General features: G+C 43.6%; 1 protein-coding gene across 8 annotated transcripts in view; it reads left to right on the top strand.

Annotated features, from left to right (window-relative positions):
• The window catches only part of Unc-115a (actin binding LIM protein Uncoordinated 115a), a 558,372-nt gene that overhangs the window by 244,295 nt on the left and 292,851 nt on the right, over positions 1–21,226 (top strand). For all 8 annotated transcript variants that reach the window (XM_050191443.3, XM_050191440.3, XM_050191439.3 and 5 more), the window contains 2 exons: positions 6,249–6,342; positions 19,758–19,848. In XM_050191443.3, the coding sequence (XP_050047400.1) occupies positions 6,249–6,342; positions 19,758–19,848 (185 nt within the window). The remainder of the gene's footprint in view (positions 1–6,248; positions 6,343–19,757; positions 19,849–21,226) is intronic.

Raw genomic sequence — 21,226 nt, 5'->3', positions numbered from 1 at the left:
CAAGGCATAACTGCAACGAATGGAACAGAAGGGGGTTGTCACGGAAGACGGAGCCTTTGAGTCGGTCCATCCAATTGTCATCAACAAAAGATGGCAGCGTCCAGCATCCGACTTTTTCCTGAGCTCTTCCAGCAAGCCAAATCTAGTGGCATCACAAAACCTCTGATAGGCAGCAGACCTAAGAAAGGTGCTCACAGTAGCACGCACCAACAACCTCAGTGAGGACAAACTCCAGCTAAGTTTGCCAGCAACCACATACCTGGGTCGCCAACTCGCACTTCCTGAGATGGATCCAGGAAAAGCAGACCACTGAAACTGCACCACTTCCATTGAACGAGAACGGTCAATCAGAAAGGACTATTCAAACAGCCAATTCAATGAAGAAAAAGGCGGCAGAGGAAGGCAGGGACCTTGCAGTATTTCTGCTTGACGATCGCTCAACACAATCATAGGAGTACAATCCCCAACTGATCTACTAATGGGCAGAAAGCTGTGTACATTCCTACCTACCCTGCCAAGCATCCTGAAATCCAGCTTCCCAACTGCACCTCACCATACACTACTCCAGCGGAGGCAAAAGAAACAGCATACCGTAAAAACCGGACTATAGGTTGGACCGGAATTTAGGTCGACCCCCCAACTAACCAATTCTAACAATGAAAAAAATCTTTTTCAATGGCAAAAGTACCAAAAGACACCCTTACCTTGAAACAAATGCTAATCAGCCGGTTGCACAGGGGTGACAGTATTTAAATGCTGCTCGCATGTGCACCTGGCCAAGTTTTTGACAGTATCGCGCGACCATCGACCCGCATGCTTGTCAGCACCTCATTAACAGCGCTGAGCGGCGAAACAAACGAGATATGCGCTTGCGTACACATGCGCTTACTAACGCTATTTCGCCACTCCGTGCCGTGATAAGGTGCTGACAAACACGCAGGTCGATGGTCGCACGATACTGTTAAATATTGGCCGGGTGTACAATATACAGAAGGGCACGAAGTGCACAAGCATTCGTGCAAGATTCGAACGACTCCGAAGCAGAGTCGTCCGAACTAGAGTCGGGTGACGAGTGCTTCTAGCTGCCCACGTCCCATAGAGCATCGTCCTCTGTGCCGTCCAGCACAAAGCCCTTCCTCTTCATGAATCGTCGCACCCAGGATGGTGAGCCCTTGAATTGCACCCTCATCAGTCCAGAGGCGCGTGCAATCTCTACCGCTTTCAAACGGATGCATTTGGCAGTCACAGGCAGTGATCTTACACGCAGCTCCCGGACGAACTCCGCAACCTTGTCTTCCAGTTCTGGATACGCTGCGGTCGTTTTCTTTTGTTGCTGCAAGTTGTGGATAACGTTTTCTTTTGACTGCTGCAAGTTGTCATACGCTGCTTCTGGCTCCACCACTACTGAATGCTCTTTTCGGATACTCTAAATTTGCGCTGTGCCGCCAGGTTGCCGTGGGCTTTCGCGTACTCGATCGCCTTTTTCTTGAAGGCGACGGTGAATTGCCATCGGCTTCCGCTCATTCTGAAACAAAATGTGAAAAAGCAGCCTTTAAGCAATATAACTTTGTAACAATAGACCTCAGACTCTGCCCAGGCGGCGCTGAGGAAAAACCCGTCAGCAGCACCCCCCATCGCAGACTTGGCGCGAACTGAGTAGTGCAAAAACAGCTGTCTGCAAGCGAAGGGGCATAGGCCACAATGGACCCTCCGCTTTCGGTTGTGTTGAGGCACGGTTTCCTAAAAATCAAAGACCTGGAAAGCTTCTTCCACCCATCCACGCTTCGGAAAGGGAGGAAGCTCAGCAGGGTGAAGTACGTGTACAATATAAAAGAAGTCTCAGGTGCTATTTCGGCGTGCTGCAACTCGAAAGTACAGAGAGCATCGGGTTTGTTTATAGGCATATCAGCATAAAAATCTAAGCATTTCAAATTGGTTCAAAATCAAAATGTCCTGCACAGAAGACTTAGGTATCTCCTATATTTTTATGCATTTTATCGTAATGTTTTTTTCTCGCAATGATTTACATAGAGTAAATCCTTGCATAGTCTTTTTCAGGGCAGCAAGCAAAAAACGTTTTCCAAGGCAGCCAACAGCGTGCGATCATACCGAAAGTAAGCTTCCTAGAGTGCCTACGCGCCACATCTTTCTTTCTCGCAGGAGCTACAGCATTGCTCAGAACCTTTGAACTTTTCACAGATGCTTCGAGCAACAATCGTGCACAAATAAATGTAAATAAACGCGACATTTTTTTTTCTTTACACACGTTACTTCGCAATTACTCATCCAGTGCTCCTGCAGCAACTTTATTGCTCACATTTGAAAAACTCAGTCGAGCAGGCTCAGCACATTGCGAAACGTGCTTGTTGCATCGGCGCGGGACATGCAAAATACCGAAAGTAGAAATGAGCTCACGATACGATGCTCTAGAACAGGATTTTGAATTCATAAACGAACCAAAATGTTTGCTTAAACTGACCTGCCAAATCTCTCCGTTCCACTTGTTGAGTCAAGCGGAGGCGGACGGGAAATATCGATGGCACATACGTAGGATGGTTCGCAGCGTTGTTTTTTCTGTTGCCACCGAAGTGGCGGTTGCTTGGTTGGTTGCCACAGTCCTCCGTCAGGGCTACACAACACAATTACAGCAGAACAACATTGTCGTACTTTTTCGTGCGAGCCGATGTGTTGTGGGGAATGCAAGTAATTCTATTACCCAGCAGATTGAACGGCCCGTATCCAGCACTCTCGCCTTTCCCATTCATACAATCGCGATGGAAATCGGTAAAACTGAACGTTGTTACTCGGTCCTTCACATTCATAGCAATTTACAACACAACAGTAGCGCCGATTGCGGCATTTCTTCGTAGCGCACGGAGCTATCGCGGTTGCCGTCGTTTCCGCGATCAGCCATACGGGTGAGCCAGCAAACACTTTATGGCAGTTCGGCGGCGCGTCCGACTAGCGTAGAAATTCATAGCTCTCTGTCTAGGTGTTAAATGCGCAAAACACACGTAATATGGGCCAAAATCTGGTTAAATTGTTCTTTCGCAGTCGCTAGCTGCATAGGCAACTTAACAAGGGAGTCGGGCTTCGCACTGCTCAATTACTGCCTCTTCGCACCAGTGGGTGGTGCTCCGCGTCTTGCAAAACTCCAGAGTCTGACGTCTATGGAAACTCAAACTGGCGGTGCCACAATGCCGCCACGCCGCGCTGCTGCTGATGGTGATAGCGGCTGTTTACTTCATCTGCTCATTGTTGCAAAACTTCCGTAGTTTTTCTGCCAATGTCCGCTATATAAGACGAGGGTCGACTTTTCGCAATGGTTTTTTGAAAAAAAGTTCGACCTATATTCCGGTTTTTACGGTAAGCATGGTGACTGCTACACAAGAACTCGGCCGCCACTAATCCCAGGTCAGCCTTTGTGGCTTCGTCATAGTCAAAGCTGGGAAAAAGCCATGATCGGTCAACGTCGGCCCAGACCCTCGCAGATGTGTTTCAAAGACAGACACCATAGGCATCTTCAGGAACCACATCTATGACCAAGAGCTACGGAACAGACTGTTACCGAAGCTTCACCAGAGGGCTGCGACACAGTCGAGCAAAGTACATCAGCGTACAGCCAAGAGCATCCACTAGTTCCAGTTCGGGTTTTTCCTCTGCGAGATCCACTGCAAGTGTTTGTTCTAAATGAAGGATAAAGCCTCCTGGGTGATACCCCCACTTGAAAAGTGACTTGACGTAACTAGTCAACGTTGCTTAAAAATTTCCTAACGTGATCACTTTCAAATAGGCTTTATGTAAACATCACATTTGTTAGCTAGAAAGCTGATTCTCATTAAAAAGGGGCATGTTATATATGCGCATCAATTCGTGTTATCTTGCCATCTCTGCGACGTCTTTTAAATGAAGATGGCTCGCGCCCCCTATGTAACACATCCTGAATCTGTACAGCCTGAATAAACAGTTATACTTCTGCGCTTGACTTGGCTAGCCCTGTATCGTACTCACTCCAGCAGCAACAACACAACAATCTTAAAAGCCATCAACCCCTCCTCATTGAAAATAATAAACTCTTGGCTATACTTTTCATCCTGTAAAATATTACGGGTTGCATTATTTCACGTCTTTCTTTTTTCTCTGGCATTATATTCATTTTCCTTCCGCGTGCAGGAAGGGCGCTGCAATATCGTGATGCTAATGCAAGCTGTGCACCTGAAAGCTAAATAATGAGTCAGCCAACAATATGTAAAAATACACCCATGTACGTAGTCACAATTAATTTAGGGAAGTGCTAAACAGTGCGACTAAAAACCTTTGAGAACAGCAGTGCACTGATGTTGACACCGTGCCGTGTCGTCGCTTCTCGCTTTTTGTGTGTTTGTTGTATGAAATGAAGAATAGTTTATTTCAAATCCACATAATCAAAACTAAACTAGAAAAGCAGTTTTCTTCATCCAAATGGCTTAATTAGCTTCAGATCAGTTGCTCAGGTCTGCCAGTAGTAGACCCACAAACTCTGATAGGCCTAAGCTTGGGTGAATGCAGTTGACATATTGGCTCAAACTGTGTGTGGAGATGGCGAGGGCCGATGTTAGTACAGTCAACACCACTTGCCACCCATATTGTGCCTTTCCATAACGAACATTATTTTGGGACAGGAACTATCACTACAGCTCACTCCTCAACCCTTTTGTCTGCCATTCATTCCCAGCATGCTCTGCATATATGCCACCTTTTAAATCGCAGTACAGTGTGGCCAGTAGGTGAGTAGGCAAGACGGGTGGTTCGAAGGAATTTACAAAATTCATATGAAATCTGTGCAACTCTCAAGCCTTACGTTTTCAAGAAATGACGAAAGTGTGCAGGAGAATGCACTTTGCAAATTTCATCGAGATCCATTGGCGTCGAGAAATCCCCAGAGTTGCCCTTTATGTTTTGTGGACAAGAAAAAAAAAAAAGCATTCTGCTGTAGTCCACCAGTTTATATGAACCTCCACATTTTGTGTGGTGGCTGATTAGTTTTGTTAAAAATACCCTGGAAATTCCAAACACAAGCACTTGGCATGGCATTTCAGGCATTGCTTGTATTTAAAATGGCAAGGAAGCATTCCGTACATTTAACTAGGCAGGCTTGTTTTGGAGCCATGTGACGGATACTTTTCTGAAGCTGCCATGGCACTCGTGCAGTGTCCACTATGGTAACATAGTTTGTTGGGATGAATCGCACATGATGCAATTAACAAAGCATGGCAAGAATCAAGGCTGAAATGTGAGGCACTTCATGCCAGCAACAATTTTGAGAGATGAGCAAAACGAGAACAAGGTGAAAGCAGGAGCCAACATTTCAACAAGTCCACTTGTCGAAACGTTGGCTCCCGCTTTGACCTTGTTCTCGTTTTGCTCAGTCTTGAATTTCCATCTCCCGCCTTCCCTCTGTTTTCCCTGAATGCTGAGAGAGGTAAGTCGTCTCGCAGCTTTGGATCATCTTGTATTCCTCCTATTTTTGAAGAAATACATCAATGGGGTTCTGCTGTATTGTGTTCTGTATTTTTAAATATCTTAAGATGAACTCTCTATTGTGTGGAAACATAAGCAACCAGAAGAATACTGTGTGTATGTTTTTCTGTATGTTTGCATCCATGTTAATATTAGCACCATGAGCATGAACGTTTCATGTGGTACATTGAGTTAACCCCTTTCATGCCATGCTATTATCCCCATTCTGACCAAGAATGGCAAAATTATTTTTGAGGATCCCAGTTGCCAACATGTCTTTACTTCCTCAAAAAGTGTGATTTCACTTCTGCTTGCGCTGCCCCATGAATTGCATGCTGCCATCTACCAAAAGCTCTACAAAGCACTGAGACGAAACCTTGTTGATCCGAGACACTGCGAGAAAATTGAAAGTACAGTTGACAAGATGAGCTCATTCTTGGCCGCTTTTACCAGGAATGTGTGGACGAATTTGGCTCGTCCAAGGCATGGAAGGGGTTAAATCTCTTGTGGTGACAGGTTACAGAGTGTCAAAAAGAGCAGTTTTTCTTGCCGATTACATTCACTTCAGGCAGGAAATTGTGCTGTCAGAGCTGCTAAAACAAGACCATATGCTGCTGCCATTTTCACTGAGCCTTGAAGTATAATAGAACAATTGCTGCCTTTTCCTGCAGGTGGTTGGTTTATTGGCCTGCTTGGTTGTTTGTTGGTGAGGATGTCACGTACAGTGCACTTTTCCCTTTAATTTTCAGGGAAGGTCAACCCTACTGTGAAAAAGACTACCAAAAGCAGTTCGGTGTCAAGTGTGCACATTGTGATCGGTTTATCTCTGGCAAAGTGTTGCAGGTATGTTTGTCATACACTGTTTTGTATGAGGAATTCTTTATTAAGGTGAAAATACTGTTGAATGTTGGGGCTTTAGTAGTATCGCTGACTGACTCCCTGGGATAACACATTGTTTTAGCTTATATATATATATAAACAATTGGGTGTTACTTTTAAAGATAGAAATCGCACAGAATTCCTAGATTTCTTTCTTTCTTCGCTGTTTGCCAGCCCATATTTGAGAATACTTTTGGTAATTTGCAAACTTATCAGAGGCAGTGGTATCTTCTTGGATGACAAACACAATAAGTTCATGTGAACATGTGACTAACTCATACAAATATTAATTGGCAGGCGTTATTTATAATTTGAAAAGAAACCACATAAACAAAAACAACCAATGGAGATGTATTTGACAATCCTTTCTTTTTGTTCTCTGCACTTATTTAACACAGAAAAAAGAAGAGCATAATAGTGCACATGGACATGCTTGCTTCGCAAAAATGTAGATGCTTTTCCTTGTGCACAAGCATCGTATTATGCATTGTGAGCATTTCTGTGTCCACCCTCTATGGCCGTCCTGTTCTTCCAGAAAAATTGATGGAATACCAGCTTGTCCAATCTGCCACCCTTCTTTGAACATAGTTAAGCAAACATCCTCTAAACGTTAGAGCTACCATTTGCAGTTCGAAGCAATGTCAGTGCTGTATTCGCTTCCTTGCATATTACTGCAATTTAGAAGTGCAGGAAATTCGACATGCTATTTAGGTGCTGGAAATGTGACCTAATGGGTCATTATCACATTCTTCTAAAAGTGGCGAGTAAAAAAGCACTAAGGTGTTATTCACTCAGGTTGGCAGGCGTGTAATATATTGCATATGCGTGTTTTCGCTTGAGCGCCTCACAAAAAGAGTATATCATATTTACATATGAATACAGTTAAACCCACTTATAACAATATTAGTTTTAACAATATATCAGATATAATAGTGAGCATCTGCGGTACTGTGAAGTTTTGTATGTGTTCTGTGGTAAAATAAACTGCTGACTATACTTGGTTAAATCTGGCTACTGGGTGTCTGCGCCAAAAGGAAAAGCAATCAAAAAGCCTTTGCGCATGGCTAGCCTCCGTGTGTCTTACTCCCATGTTCCTTCCACCTCTCTGTGCTGTTTATTTATGTTTTGCTGGGGTGGAAGGGAGACTGCAGATAGGTGCATGAGGCGGCTGGCCATGGCATGGGGATGGGGGCCGCCACTGCTTGAGTTTTTTTCCCCATGATTTCACATTCGTTTTCCTTTTGGCACAGACATCCAGTAGCCAGATTTAATTGTTATTATTTTATTATTGACATTTTGTGTTCATAAGTTATCTAACCCACCTCTGCTATGTCTCTAAATGAGATAGCAGTATTTGTAAATAAATAAATAAATAAATAAATAAATAAATAAATAATGCAGCATGGGAACATTGTAGTAAGTGGTCAGGGGCACTTGAATGCTGCTGTAAGTGGGTTCGACTGTAATACAGTCGAACCCACTTATAATGGTACCGGTTTTAGCAATATATCTGTTATAACAATGAGAAGCTGCTGCACCGTCAACTTTTGCATGTTTTCCATGGTGAAATAACCCGCTTACTACATTGCCATGATGCCGCATTATTGGTTATGAAGTCTGGCTGCTGGGTGTCTTTGCCGAGTGGTAGAGAAATGCGGAATCCTTGAGCAGAAAAAAAAAAAAACTAGAAATTTGAGCCGCTGAATGATGGCCCACTGCTCCAACAGATGCTGCGCACTCATTTTCCAGCCTTCTCCGTGCACCTCTCTCCTGTCACCCTTCCACCCCTCTGAGCAAAAATGGGCTGCGCCCATAGCTCTATGCCGTGCCACCCTCTGAAACTCGAATGTACCATGCCAACTGCGCTGCTCCCAGATTGCTCGCTGGCTCCTCATGGATTTCTCAAACTCGCAGGTTGCCATGGCAACCTTCCCACATTCTTTAAAAGGCCCCTTTTGGGGTCACATATCTCGTATTGCTAGCCACCGCTGACCCCTCTTTGCCGTTGTTATAGCAGTGCCATTCTTTAACGCCAACAGCCGCGGCTTGTTACAGAGGATTGGAGCACCCAGGAAGCAGTTAAACGAGTGAACGCAATCAGCATCCGGATGGAGGAAGCTGGTGGGCGGAGGCACTGGCCTCCCCGCCATTACAGTTTTCTCGCAACACCTCTGCCATCCCCCTATTTTTGATTTTTTTAGCAACCCGGTTGTAACAATTATTGGTTATAACAATGGAATTTTCGTGGCACTTGAATATTTTTCTAAGTGGTTCGAAAAATCGCTATGATTTGCTCACGCAAGGTGGGCAGCATCTGTTTCATAGCATGTGCAATTATTGTCGTCCTTTACAAAAGGGCAAACTTCGGGGAGAAATCGGGCTTAAGCTTATTTTGATAAAACATGTTTGGGGTGCGAAAATTGGGAACTGTTGAGTTGAGAACGAAGGAGCATATGCTGCCCTGACAGTGCACCTATAAGGCACCTGAACACACCTGTCATCTCGTGTGTTAGGACTGAGAAAATTTTGCGATTAAGGTAGGCATTCTGTTTCCAATTGGCATCGTTATTCTCTTCCCCTTGAAATCATATAAGCATTTCAATTGGTAGTCAGTTTACTGTTTTGTTATTTTCTCCCATAGTTGGCACTGTTTGCTTTCAAAGAAGATTCATAATTTCAAAGGGTGGAGTGAGACTCGTGAAGGAGTGCAAGTGTGCTTTAGAGATGCAGTAATGTTGCCTAGCATGTACAGGGTTGATATCAGGCCCAATTAAGTAATCTTTTCATTTTGTTTTGTTTTTAGCAAGTGGCATTATATTCTGTTCATGAATGTATTGATAGTTGGAAGACGGATGGGATGGTTTAAGTTGAGTCTCCATGATGGAATAGTCTGGAGGAGTAAAGGCAGTCTGATCAAGGAGAAAGAAAGAATCCATGCAGGGGCTGAAACAACTGTTTTTTCAAACAGCCTTTTAATTAAGGAGACAGCTGACGATTGAGTGAATCGATTGTCACTAAATAAAACTTGAGTGGTAATACCTTGGACAGCATTTGTTGTACTATCAACCCTAATACAAGTGATACAGAGGCCATGATCCCGGAACCAACATTACTAGTCTAGTAACATTGTCCGGAATGGCACCAATATTCAAGATAGCGATGGAAAAATTTTCCCACAAGAAAAGAAATGTAGTGAGCATGGATTTGAAATGTTATTTACCATGAACTTTATTAAACCAAAGATTTGTTATTGCTGTTCATCATTCTCAAAACAAGTCGAGCTCAGCTGCAGTGCACAGCTACCGACGGCGGACAGCGAACCGTGGCTTGGCCATGCTCGCATCGCAGCTGGCGGCTCTGCAAATATCGGCACGTTTTCTTCATGTGAAATTATTGCAAGGAGAGGGTAAAGCTGCAACAATGGTAACAAAACATTGCTGCTTGCGAGTTTCGGCAGTTCGTTCTTAAGCGGCGTTTGCTACAGATTTGAAGCGAGCCGGAAAAGGCTTAGCGACAATATCGGTGGCGAGTGATCAGCGGCGGTGAGTGTAGCCATGATCACTCCTCTGTTGCTGAGTGTCCATGTCGCTGTGCCGCAGGGAGATCCTCTGTACTGTGTAACAGGCAGATCTCATCTTTTGCCAGCAACTTCTTTTCGTGAGCTGGATGTGGCAGGCCAGTGTTGCCTGGATGCGGTGCATGATAAGGGCGCAGAGTGCGAGGTTGGGGGGTGGGGGGGGGCGCTTTTGCAGAACAGCACGTGAGTGAGCGCGTTATAACTTTATTTAGGTCCTGAGGGGAAATGAAATTGAAATTAGCAATGAAGTTTGGGGGGGGGGGGGGGGGGACGCTCAATGTACGGGTGGGGGCGCTTGCTCAGTATTTTACGGTGGTCTTAATTAATCAACTTCTCAAATATTACGATTAGATGAAAGGTGTCGAATGAGAAAACTGCAAAACATGAAAAACTCCCAATACAGCTTTCTGTTGTTTGATACGTGCTACATAAATCTTTTTCCGAGCGTGAAGCCCGCGAATACACACAAAATTGCCGCACGACTGGCCGCTCGAGGCACTTCGCGTGTATTCGTGGGCTTATTCTTTTATGCTCTGAAAAACATTTATGTAGCATGCATTGAGCAACAGAAAGCTGTGTCGAGAGTTTTTCATGTTGCTCTACAAGTTTCTCATTGACACTTCTAATGAAATTCTATTTGAGAAATTGATTAATTAAGACTAATAATGTAATTGGGTGGAATGCATACAATAATCTGGGTATCTCCAAGCGACAACAAACATTACCTTGGTTCTGTCCAGCTACGTGGCATTTGCATATTTTTAAATCTTTGTGCATGATAGTTGGGACACCCTGTATATTGGACCAGTTTATCATAAGATATCCCCATCTTTAATTGCTGACAACCGCTTTTACTGCAGTACAGAGGCATCAGTTTCGACATGAGTGTTGCGCAGACTATCTACCAATCGGGAAAACCGGGAATACTCAGGGAAAACTTGGCGAACATGTGATTCTATCGGGAAAAATATGCAGTAATATTGTTGAAAGTGAACGAAAGTCGCGGCATGGCTGGATCGAATAGCAAAGAAGGATCGTAACGAATCGTATTTTGACGCCGTGTCGTCGGCTGGAAGAGTTTTTAGTGTACAATCAATCACAGACTTTCCGGATGCCCGATAATTCGGACGGCTTCGCAGCAGCACCATTTACCCCATAGTTGATGTATAAGAATGTCTAAAATTTCGGGCACAAGAACCCTTCGCCAACCGATTTTTCCAGACGTTTTGCCGGGACTGCAGGCCCGAAACAGCATTAATCAAAGCCACCGCCACCGCCGCCATTTTGATTGCCTTGCCGCCTCGAACCAACGCTCTCGCACGAAGATCCGCTGGCAGCCATAGCCACCACTGCGGCAACGCTAGGCCTAGCTGCTTTGACTTTCGCTATTAAGCTTCTTGCCGTTCAGTGCCATGTTTTTCATTTAAAGAATTTGCCGCTTTGGGGGAGGGGGGGGGGGAGCAATGGCACCGAGCACCTTTGTGGTCCTTGTGATTGGCTTCGAAGCTCGGAAAGCATGGCGCGTTGCATAATGTTGGTCTCCTAAAGTCAGCTTCACCTCGGTACAGCAGTGTTACGTGGTGAAGCATACACGAAAGTATTACAGTGATGCATAAGCGTGGAAAGAGGCAATTGTCACGGGACACAGTATGTATTCCTTCTATACACGTGTGCATCCGCCATCTCGTGTCACAGTACGAGCACTGATATGCCTAATAAGTGTACTGCCGGGCCTTCAGAGCTTTTTCGGATGTGCCTGTGGCGATTTGAGCCCTTAGGGGCAGTAAGAGAAATGGATCTTTTTTTTTAACTGCTCGATTTTTTGGACGTTTTCGTGGCCCCTAGGGAGTCCGAAAAATCTGACGTTGACTGTACAACTAAAATGATGCTTCAAATGGTCTGTGGGGCAAGCGCGCAGCGGAAGGAGGAGTAGAACAGAAACAACTTGTGCATTGAGGAGTTAACGGGAAAGGAAGCATGCCGCCGCATTTTTGAAGGAGCTTGAGCTCAAAAAACAGTGTTAACTGATGCTGAGATGCTGGTGTGCCTCATCCAAACCTCCAAACCATCCCTCATCCAAACCAGTGAAAAGCAACACTGAGGCATTGTGCATGGGCTGAGAGTATGTTAGGACAGTTGAGGTTGACTTACCCGCTGTTGAGAGAGTATCTTATTTGTGACAAAGTTCGGGCCTCATACCAATGAGCTTGCTATCAGTTGATAGAAATAGCTCTTATTCGAAAGTATTTGCCTCGGTATGCATCTCCTTCTTATTCGTGTTTGAGAATGTTCAACTCGATTTACAGTGTTTTACCATTTGTTTTGAATATATCTTATTTGCTGTGCATTTTACTAACCCCAGCCTTCTGTTTCCTTTTTGAACAAAATAAACACTCCTCCTTCATTGAAACTGGTTTTGGTCGTTTTTGTATTTTTTAACACGCTTACTACAGTGACAGCATTGGGCTACATGGTGTTAACCCGTCTTAATATAAAACAAAATTCTGTGTCACTCAGGGAATTTCGCAAAAGCAGTCAAGGAAAACCTGGAAAACTTGGGGAATTTGGACATGTCAACTTGACAGACAGCCTGGTTGGCACCTGGCAAATATACCATCCACATTTTGTGACATTTTCTAAGGTGTTGCAGTCTTTTTTCCTCCGCACTGCATAATGACTGATTAGTAAGGAAAATAAATGTTTCAAGGCATCATGTCAAAATCCCACAGTGGTGGTGCCTGTGAGATTATGGAAACACCTTTAGAATGCATGTTGGGCAGGTGTGATGCAGTTCCTTGAACTTGTAAGGACTTGCCTAACTTGAATCTACATTGAGCACAACAGTGATGTCTGTGTCCAAAAAAACCGAATGTGTATAGGTTCTTGCCCGATGTTATACCTGGCATAAGGCAGCAGAACACTTGAGATTTCCTTAAACTTCATCAAGTGTTTCAGGTGCGTCGATGATTGCCTGACTTGTTTACCTGCAGAAAAGGTAGCAGACAAGCCAAATTTTGGCACTGTTGACAAAGGACCATTGGGGGTTGCAGTTAACATTTGAAGTACCTGAAGACTGCAATTTCTGGATCTCTGGTTAAGCATACACAAAAAACACACCTTCGTTGTGAAAAGGGTCAGATCTACATATTCTAAGCTCCTCAAAAGAGGCATAGCATTATCTAATATGACACAGGCAGTCAAGAAGTCGTGATTCCACTAAAAAAAGGACGACTTAGGTGTACACATGCTCTGACTGAAAGGCAGCAGATACCCACCACAGCTGCTAGTTTCCATGGCTGAAAGGGCAATAGTTAAGGCAAATGTTAGATTTACAGGAAAGGTTTGTTCCTTCATGGGTGCAGTCGCCAAGGCGTTGGAAGAATAAGCCATGGTTCAATGCTGATTTACGACGCCTTCATAACAAACGCCAAAGAGCGTTTAAAAGATATAAGAAGAATCGAAACCCCTTGACGAAAACAAACTTAGAGGTGGCTAACAATGCTCTACAGATGGCTGTTGCAAAAGCTAAAAAGGGCTTCCTTGACTCTTTCTCGTCAAGGTTCCAAAAGAACCCAAAGGAATTCTGGCGATACGTCAAACGCAATGGTAAAGATAATGTAGGCATTCCAACCATAGCGCACAATGGCCACATGATAGATGGCAGTCTTGAAAAAGCAAACTCCTTCAATGATTTTTTCAGTTCGATATTTCGGCCCAGCACAACTTGTGACATCCCTTCTCAGCCAGTTCAGCTTAATCCTATGGCACCCATAGAAATAGATGAAAGGGGAATTACTGCATTACTTCAACGACTAGATGTGTCCAAAGCTGGAGGCCCTGATGGTTTGTCCAATGGCCTTTTAAAGTTGTGTGCCGAATCTGTATCTCCTTTTTTAGCTCTCCTATTCAAGAAATCTTTGCTCACTAGTTCTCTTCCTGTAGATTGGAAGGTTGCCTGCGTGGTCCCTATTCATAAGACCGGGCCTCGGGAATTGGTCTCTAATTACCGTCCTATATCCTTAATAAGTAATGTCTGTAAAACTCTAGAGCACATCCTATATACGAACATAATGAATCATCTCAATCCCTTATTAAATCCAAATCAGCACGGCTTCCAGCAAGGGACATACTGTGTTACACAACTAACCGAGTTTGTTCATGAGGTATGCGAAGCTATGGATCGTTGTAGCATCATTGACTGCATATTCATTGATTTTAAAAAGGCTTTTGACGTAGTAGATCATGGTCTCTTAGTCCACAAGTTGCGCTGTTTAAATGTGAATGAGAAGGTTGTAGAATGGATTAGGGAATACTTAAGTTTAAGGTGTCAGTATGTCACAATAAACGGAGCCAAATCAAATGCAGCTTCCGTCACGTCAGGCGTCCCACAGGGGTCAGTTTTGGGACCGTTGCTTTTTCTTGTGTTCATTAATGACATATCAGAGAATATTACTTCCCACATGCGACTCTTCGCTGATGACTGCGTGGTCTACAGAGAAGTGAAAAATTCCCAGGATTCGCTTGCTTTGCAGGAAGACCTAAATACATTGCACCGGTGGTGCGAACAGTGGCAGATGAATATAAATTTGCAAAAAACAGTGCACATGTGTTTCACGAGGAAAAAGAATGTACCTAATTACGTCTATAACATAAACGGCCACTTATTGGAAACTGTTCTCGAATATAAGTATTTAGGTGTGTACATCACCTCAAAACTATGTTGGCATCGACATGTTGATTATGTTGCTGGGAAAGCTTGCAAAATGTTGGGTTTTTTGCGCCGTAACACGAGAATGTTTCCACAAGACTCTAGGAATTTACTATTTAAAACGTATATTAGATCCGCGTTGGAATATGCTTGTACTGTATGGGACCCGCCGACAAAGACTGACAGACAAAAATTAGAAAGAATCCAGAACTTAGCGGCCCGCTACGTTTCTGGGAATTATAGTAGATACATTAGTGTGTCTGGCATAAAACAAGAATTAGAATGGGAACCCCTTGAAGTAAGAAGAAGAAAGCTAAGGCTTAAATTTTTTCATAACATATATTACGATAAGATTGCTATTCCTAGGGAGAAGTACATTTTTCATCCACACTACAGATCCGAGCGGGTTGATCATAACCATAAAGTGCGTGAATTCAGGTCAAGAACCGCTATGTTCAAGATGTCGTTTTTTCCTCACACTGTTCGAGAATGGAATGCTTTATCTTCATTTCTTGTTAATATTACTGACAATGAAGTGTTTGCATTGTCATTGTGACTGCCATTGTAATATTTTTTTCTTTTGTACAACCCCCCCACTGTAATGCCACTGTGGCGCTGTGGGTAAATAAATAAATAAAAAAATAAATAAAAGGCAAAAGAAGCAGAAGTCGCAAGGAAACAGACCGGCCTATAGTCCTTGCCTATACATATACACACAGTATCTCGCAGACCTAAGAAACTGGCTGGTAAGCATGGCATCCCAGTTTTGCTGCCAAGCAAATTAACTGGTTTGTGCAGAAAATAAATGATTGTGTGACAGACTGAACCAAAAAGCAAAGCTGTAGCATGCACCGTGTCTCATGGTTCATGGAATGCACCTCTGAAAGCTGTGTACAGGATACCACTATCACTCAAGTTTCGTTGAACAAACGGGATGCTGTTTGAACCACACATAGGCTAGGGGAACAAATATGTGTGTGGCCTCATTAATGCCCCGGAAAACATTGCAGGGCAATTCTAGCAAGATTATGAATATAAAAAAATGGGGAAATTTTGTGAGTGTCTGCCATGTTATCCGGAACTGCAGGCGAGTGTGTCAGTGCCCATTCTGTCAGCTTGACAAGGCAAGAAGTGGATTTTCTGAGTAGCAATTGAAGACTGTCACATGGCCACGCATTTATGACGTATTTTTCATTGTTTTGTTGTTTTATTCTGCCATGTTTTTTCAAATAAATGCCCGTTGATAGTTAGTACTGCACCTGTTCAATCTTGTTCCTTTGTCTTCTACCTTGTTCACGTTGTGTCATCATGCTAGCACAAAAAAAGATGCAACTGCACCAACTGGCAAAATTTCAACCATTGCTAGTACAGTCGAACCTCGATATAACGGAGTTGTACTTGCAGCGAAAATTTGAGGTTTTAAAGTTTCAGCATTAAAAAAATTTCACAAATTCTCGGAACATTCCGGGTAGATATCTCGTTAGTAATCACTTGTAACAAAATCGCAAGAAGGTTGGGCCATAATAGCGCCGTTATGAGCGCCAGCACGTGCGGTGCAGATCACACTGAGATCAATGTATCGACATAACTAATGGCATCCGAGATTTGATATTTGTGGGTGTTGCGTCGCATGGCGCCGTAAATCTTGATGCCATAGCTGGCGGCGATTAGTGTCGGCAGCCGGTGCCGACAAATTAAAAGCAAAAGTGTGAAACGATTAGATGTTGGTCCTGAGCCCCCCAAAGAAAGTCTGTTTCGCCAGAAAGGTAGAGCATTGATGGGGATAGCAAAGAGACTACACGAAGTAAGGTTCATAGTTTTGTCGGCGTCACGTGCCCTCGGGCAAACATTAACTGATTTCTCTCAATGATCACGAACTTAGTCGTAACACGAGTGAGCACTTCTTACCGTTGCGTGGGAACAACAAAATGTGCGTGAAGGCAGCATCTTTCTCGGCTTGTCACGGAGAGTTTACCTCCAAGATACAGCATGTGGCCTGTGCACGGACGTTCCTGAGGAGGAGAAGGCAGAAGGGCACAGGTTCCTGCCCTCCACCTCAGTATGTACTTAATCAGGTTTCCACATGTTCACTCCTTCTCTGTCTCCTTTGCACAAAAGGAACCTGTTCAATTCAATTAGCATTCCTTGCCTTCTTCAGGCACTTTGAGGATATCTATATATCTAGCTTCTTACGTCAACCCAGTGGCTAAAATTTCGTACTATCTTGGCCCAATAGGTATGTGCCTATGGTCTTCACGTTGTGGTCATTGCATCTTGGTCATTCCATCTTGGCCACCCCAGCTTTGTTATTGGGCTCTACTCATGCCATTGTTGTCATGCCTTTTATGCCTACACAGTGGCCCCGTTTTGTCTAATAGCACGAGCCGCTTGGTTTGTGCTCGGGGTCTTGCATGTTGATGTCATTGTGGTTGTTACAGCTTCGTTATTCCAGCTTCGTCATTTGACCCTAATCATGCCATCGTCCTCACGCTTTTTATGCCCACACAGTGGCCCCATCCTGTCTAATAGCTTGGACCACTAGGTTTGCGTTCGTGGTCTTGTTGTCGTCGTGGTTGTTGCATTGTGGCCCTTTTGGTTTCGTCATCAGACCCTTGTCATGCTGTCGTCGTCACACCTTTTACACTCACACCATGGCCCCATCTTGTCTAATAGCTTGGGCCACTAGGTATGTTGCATTATTGTTGTTGGTCAGTCATCGTAAGCCCTTCGTTCTCGTACTATCGGTATGCTATTCATGTCATGTATTCATTGCAATACTTTTCTCATGATTCTGTCGTAGTCATTCCATTGTCATAATTCCAGATTTGTCATAAGACTCCAATTGTGCCTTAGCCGTCATACATGCGTCATCTCATCGTCTTCATGCCGTCATCGTCACAGTGGTGTCTCATTATCTTTTCAGGAAAGCCACCCCATTGTCCTCATACCATTGGCATGCCATTGTCACTGTGTGGTTGTCATTCATTCATTGTCATCTCATTGTCGTGATTCTGTCGCGGTGATTCCAAATTTGTCATCAGACCTCTATCGTGCCTTAGCTGTCGTACATTCGTCATCTCATTGTCTTCTTGCTGTCTCGGTCATGCTCACATCTTATAGTCATAATTTCAGGTAAGTCATCCCTGTGTTATCATGCCGTAGTCATACCACTGTTGTTTCATCGACGCCATTCCGTCTTCATCGTTCTATCTTAATCATGCTGTTGTGATTCAATCATGATTATGCCAGCATTGCATGCAATATCTTTATTGCATCATCGCCATGCATTCATTGTCATATAATCACGTCATCGTGGTCGCCCCATCATCATCACTTCATCTTCGTCATCCAAGTGTTGTCATACCATCATTCTCACGCGATAGTTGTGATCAGTTGTGAACACTCGTGGCCACACTTTCATTATACCATAGTCTTCATTTGAGAGCAGTCCTTTGTCATCGTACCCTCCTCATCGTAGGACCTTCATCATTCCAACGTTGTCACTGCGACATAGTTATGCCATCATGGTCGTGGCCAATCCTGGCAAACGAGTGTCGAAGCAAAGAAGGCTGATAACAGAGACAGCGTATGTCACACGTAGCCGAAGCAATAGAAATGTCAGAATGACCAATACAAATTCCTAATAAAGGTATCTTCAGCAATACGGTGTGCTGCTACATTTCTCAAATGCTAATCGCATTAACCCTTTCATGACGGCACATATAAATACCCGGGCAAAAATTTTTTTGCTATCTAAATGTGTGAAACACATTGAGAATAAGCATAATCAATAAAAGGGAAAAAAAAATGCAATAAAGTTTTCAGCAATAGCGGGGAAACACCAGCCAGAAAAGTGGAAGTGGCCTGCACCCCAAGCCACCGATGGCTTCGTTTGCAATTTTTACAGACAGTTCATGTCATTTGTGAAGCATAGATGTACAGTTAATTTGCTTAACCTGTGTGTGATACCAGATCAGCCGGATATGTTGCATCGGTCTTCCTCTGGCCATGCTTAAAAAAACTTTTTTTTTAATTGAGGTGTGTGCCAAACTTCTTTTTCCTCATTCTTCGTTCCTGCTCTAAACCAACGAATGATGTTTGCTGCTTGCATTCAGTTTCGGTCAAAGACATTTAGCCAGAAACTTTGTGCTCAGTACCCAAGCTCTGCAAGAAAGTAAATTTTCTTCTGGTATGTTGCCTGTAAGCAACACTCAACAAAGACTTAACGTCGACAGTCAACGTGAGATAGGTTTTGCTGGAATTTTTTCAGAAACCAATTTCTTTTTCTGCATCTCGCTACAGTTATAGCACAGCACTGTTTCCTGTGACATACTAAAGAATGCTGCACCATGTTATTAAGTATGCAGGCACTCTAGTGTTAAAACTAGTCATTGATTGATAATGTCATTCTTACTAAAACAGTGCCTTTCAAGTGCAAAAGTGTTTTTTAGAAAGGACAAAAACAGCAGAAAGCTACAAATTTCTCTGCCAGTGTTCCTCTGTCCTAAAAGTGCCAAGAATTGAGAATGTTGTTTCAATGAGAGTGGCGATGTAGTCTTGTTGGTTGTTGATCTTGAAAGAAGCGAGTTGTAGCGCGGATAGGGAACAAGGACACGAGAACGTGCAAAACAATAAGCACTACATGTGTGTATTCTTTCATGCCTCCTCGTGGTCCTTGTTCCCTGTCCACACTACATCTCGCTTGTTGTTTAAAAACTGTGTTATTGTAGAATGCCTAAGTGAGATGACACCATTAATTCATGTTGTGCATGGCGGTTGACAAGTGTTTGCGCCACTGCGTCGGGCATTCCAAAATCAGCAGTGGCTTTCCATGTGCAAATGGCTTCATAATCGGTTTCCTTCGAATGTTGTTCAGTTGAGAAAGGGCCATCAATCGCAACAGCAGCATACAGAATTGAATTGTTCTGTCTGCACTGACCATATGACACACTCTCCTGTGAGCCTATTCTCTTAACCCACTGCTTCTCAATTTTATTTAAGGTGCACTTAGATTGTATGGGAGCCTGTGGCATCAACAAAGATATGTGGCTGGCTGCTCTGGCAAGCATTAACTGTGACTCGTCTGTGTTCCAGGCTGGGGAAAACCATCACTTTCATCCCACATGTGCTCGATGTTCGAAATGTGGAGACCCCTTTGGTGATGGCGAGGAAATGTACCTGCAAGGTTTGTCTGGTTCCTGCTTGTCTCTAGTGGCACAGCCTCTAGTATTGAAGATAGTTCAGATGGACGAGTGAAGCTGCATTTTTATAGCCTTGGCACCATCAGTGCATTTAACCCCTTCCATGCATTCAATGAACTGGATTCGTCCATGTGTTTCTAATAAAAGCAGCCATGGATGAGCTGGTTTCTCCCAGTGCTTTGTCATGCTTCTTGTATTTATTTATTTTTTATTTATTAATTTCCTCAAAGGTCTCTGTTGAGACATTACATGAGGGAGTGGGGAGTTAGTGACAAAGGTAGATACTACAAATTACAAAGGGATATTTTCGATGAGTCGCTTGAATGCAAGTGGGTCGATGATAGTGGCAACTTCGGCAGGCAGGCCATTCCAGTCTCGAGTTGTGCGCAGAAAAAATGATTGCTGAAAAGTAACGGTATGGGCTTGTGGGGGATATACTGTATTAGAGTGACTGGTGCGGGCAATGCGATGTGCTCTTTTTATGTACGGGTTGTCAAAAGGCAAGGAATGAAAGAATTTATGAAAAAGCTTAAGACGGGCTATTCTACGGCGTGAGGCTAGAGAGGGTAGGTTTATTTGGGCTTTTAGTGCCGAGATACTTGAATTATATGAATAAGTTGACAGGATAAATCGTGTCGCGCGGTTCTGAACCGACTCGAGGGCATTAATAAGGTTATTGTGGTGGGGGTCAAAAATAGCTTCGGCATACTCAAGCTTGGGCCGCACAAAGGTTAGAAAAGCAAGTTGTTTAATAGAGGGAGGAGCGAGGTAAAGGTTACGGCGTAGATAACCTAGAGAACGATTAGCAGAGTTTATTATGTGGTTAACATGACAGGTCCAAGTTAAGTCACGCGAGATGTACACACCAAGATATTTGAATGAATCCGTTGTTGCAATCTGCGTGTTATTGATGCTATAATTAGGGATATCGTAATTACGACGACGATGAATAGACATTAACACGGTTTTAGCTACATTTAATGACATGAGCCAAGTGGTACACCAGTTTTGTATGAGCGATAGGTCATTTTGTAACGCCAAATGGTCGCTGGGGTTAGTAACTGCTCGGTAAATCACACAATCATCAGCGAAGAGTCGGATATGAGAAGAAATATTACAAGGTAGGTCATTGATGTATATTAAGAAAAGGAGGGGACCAAGAACGGTACCTTGAGGTACGCCTGAAAGCACGGGTGTTAAGGATGAAGACTGTGAGTTAGCGTATACGAATTGCTCACGGTTAGTTAAAAACCCTCGAATCCAGCTTAGAACACAAGGATGAATGTTAAGACGCGATAACTTTATTAAGAGACGACCGTGAGGGACCTTATCGAATGCTTTTTCGAAATCTAAAAATATTGT

This window comes from Dermacentor andersoni, chromosome 1 (genome assembly GCF_023375885.2).
Source record: "Dermacentor andersoni chromosome 1, qqDerAnde1_hic_scaffold, whole genome shotgun sequence".
In the NCBI taxonomy this organism is placed as follows: domain Eukaryota; kingdom Metazoa; phylum Arthropoda; class Arachnida; order Ixodida; family Ixodidae; genus Dermacentor; species Dermacentor andersoni.
Note: the sequence above shows the minus strand (reverse complement) of the source record. Positions and strands in the feature narration are given on the sequence as shown.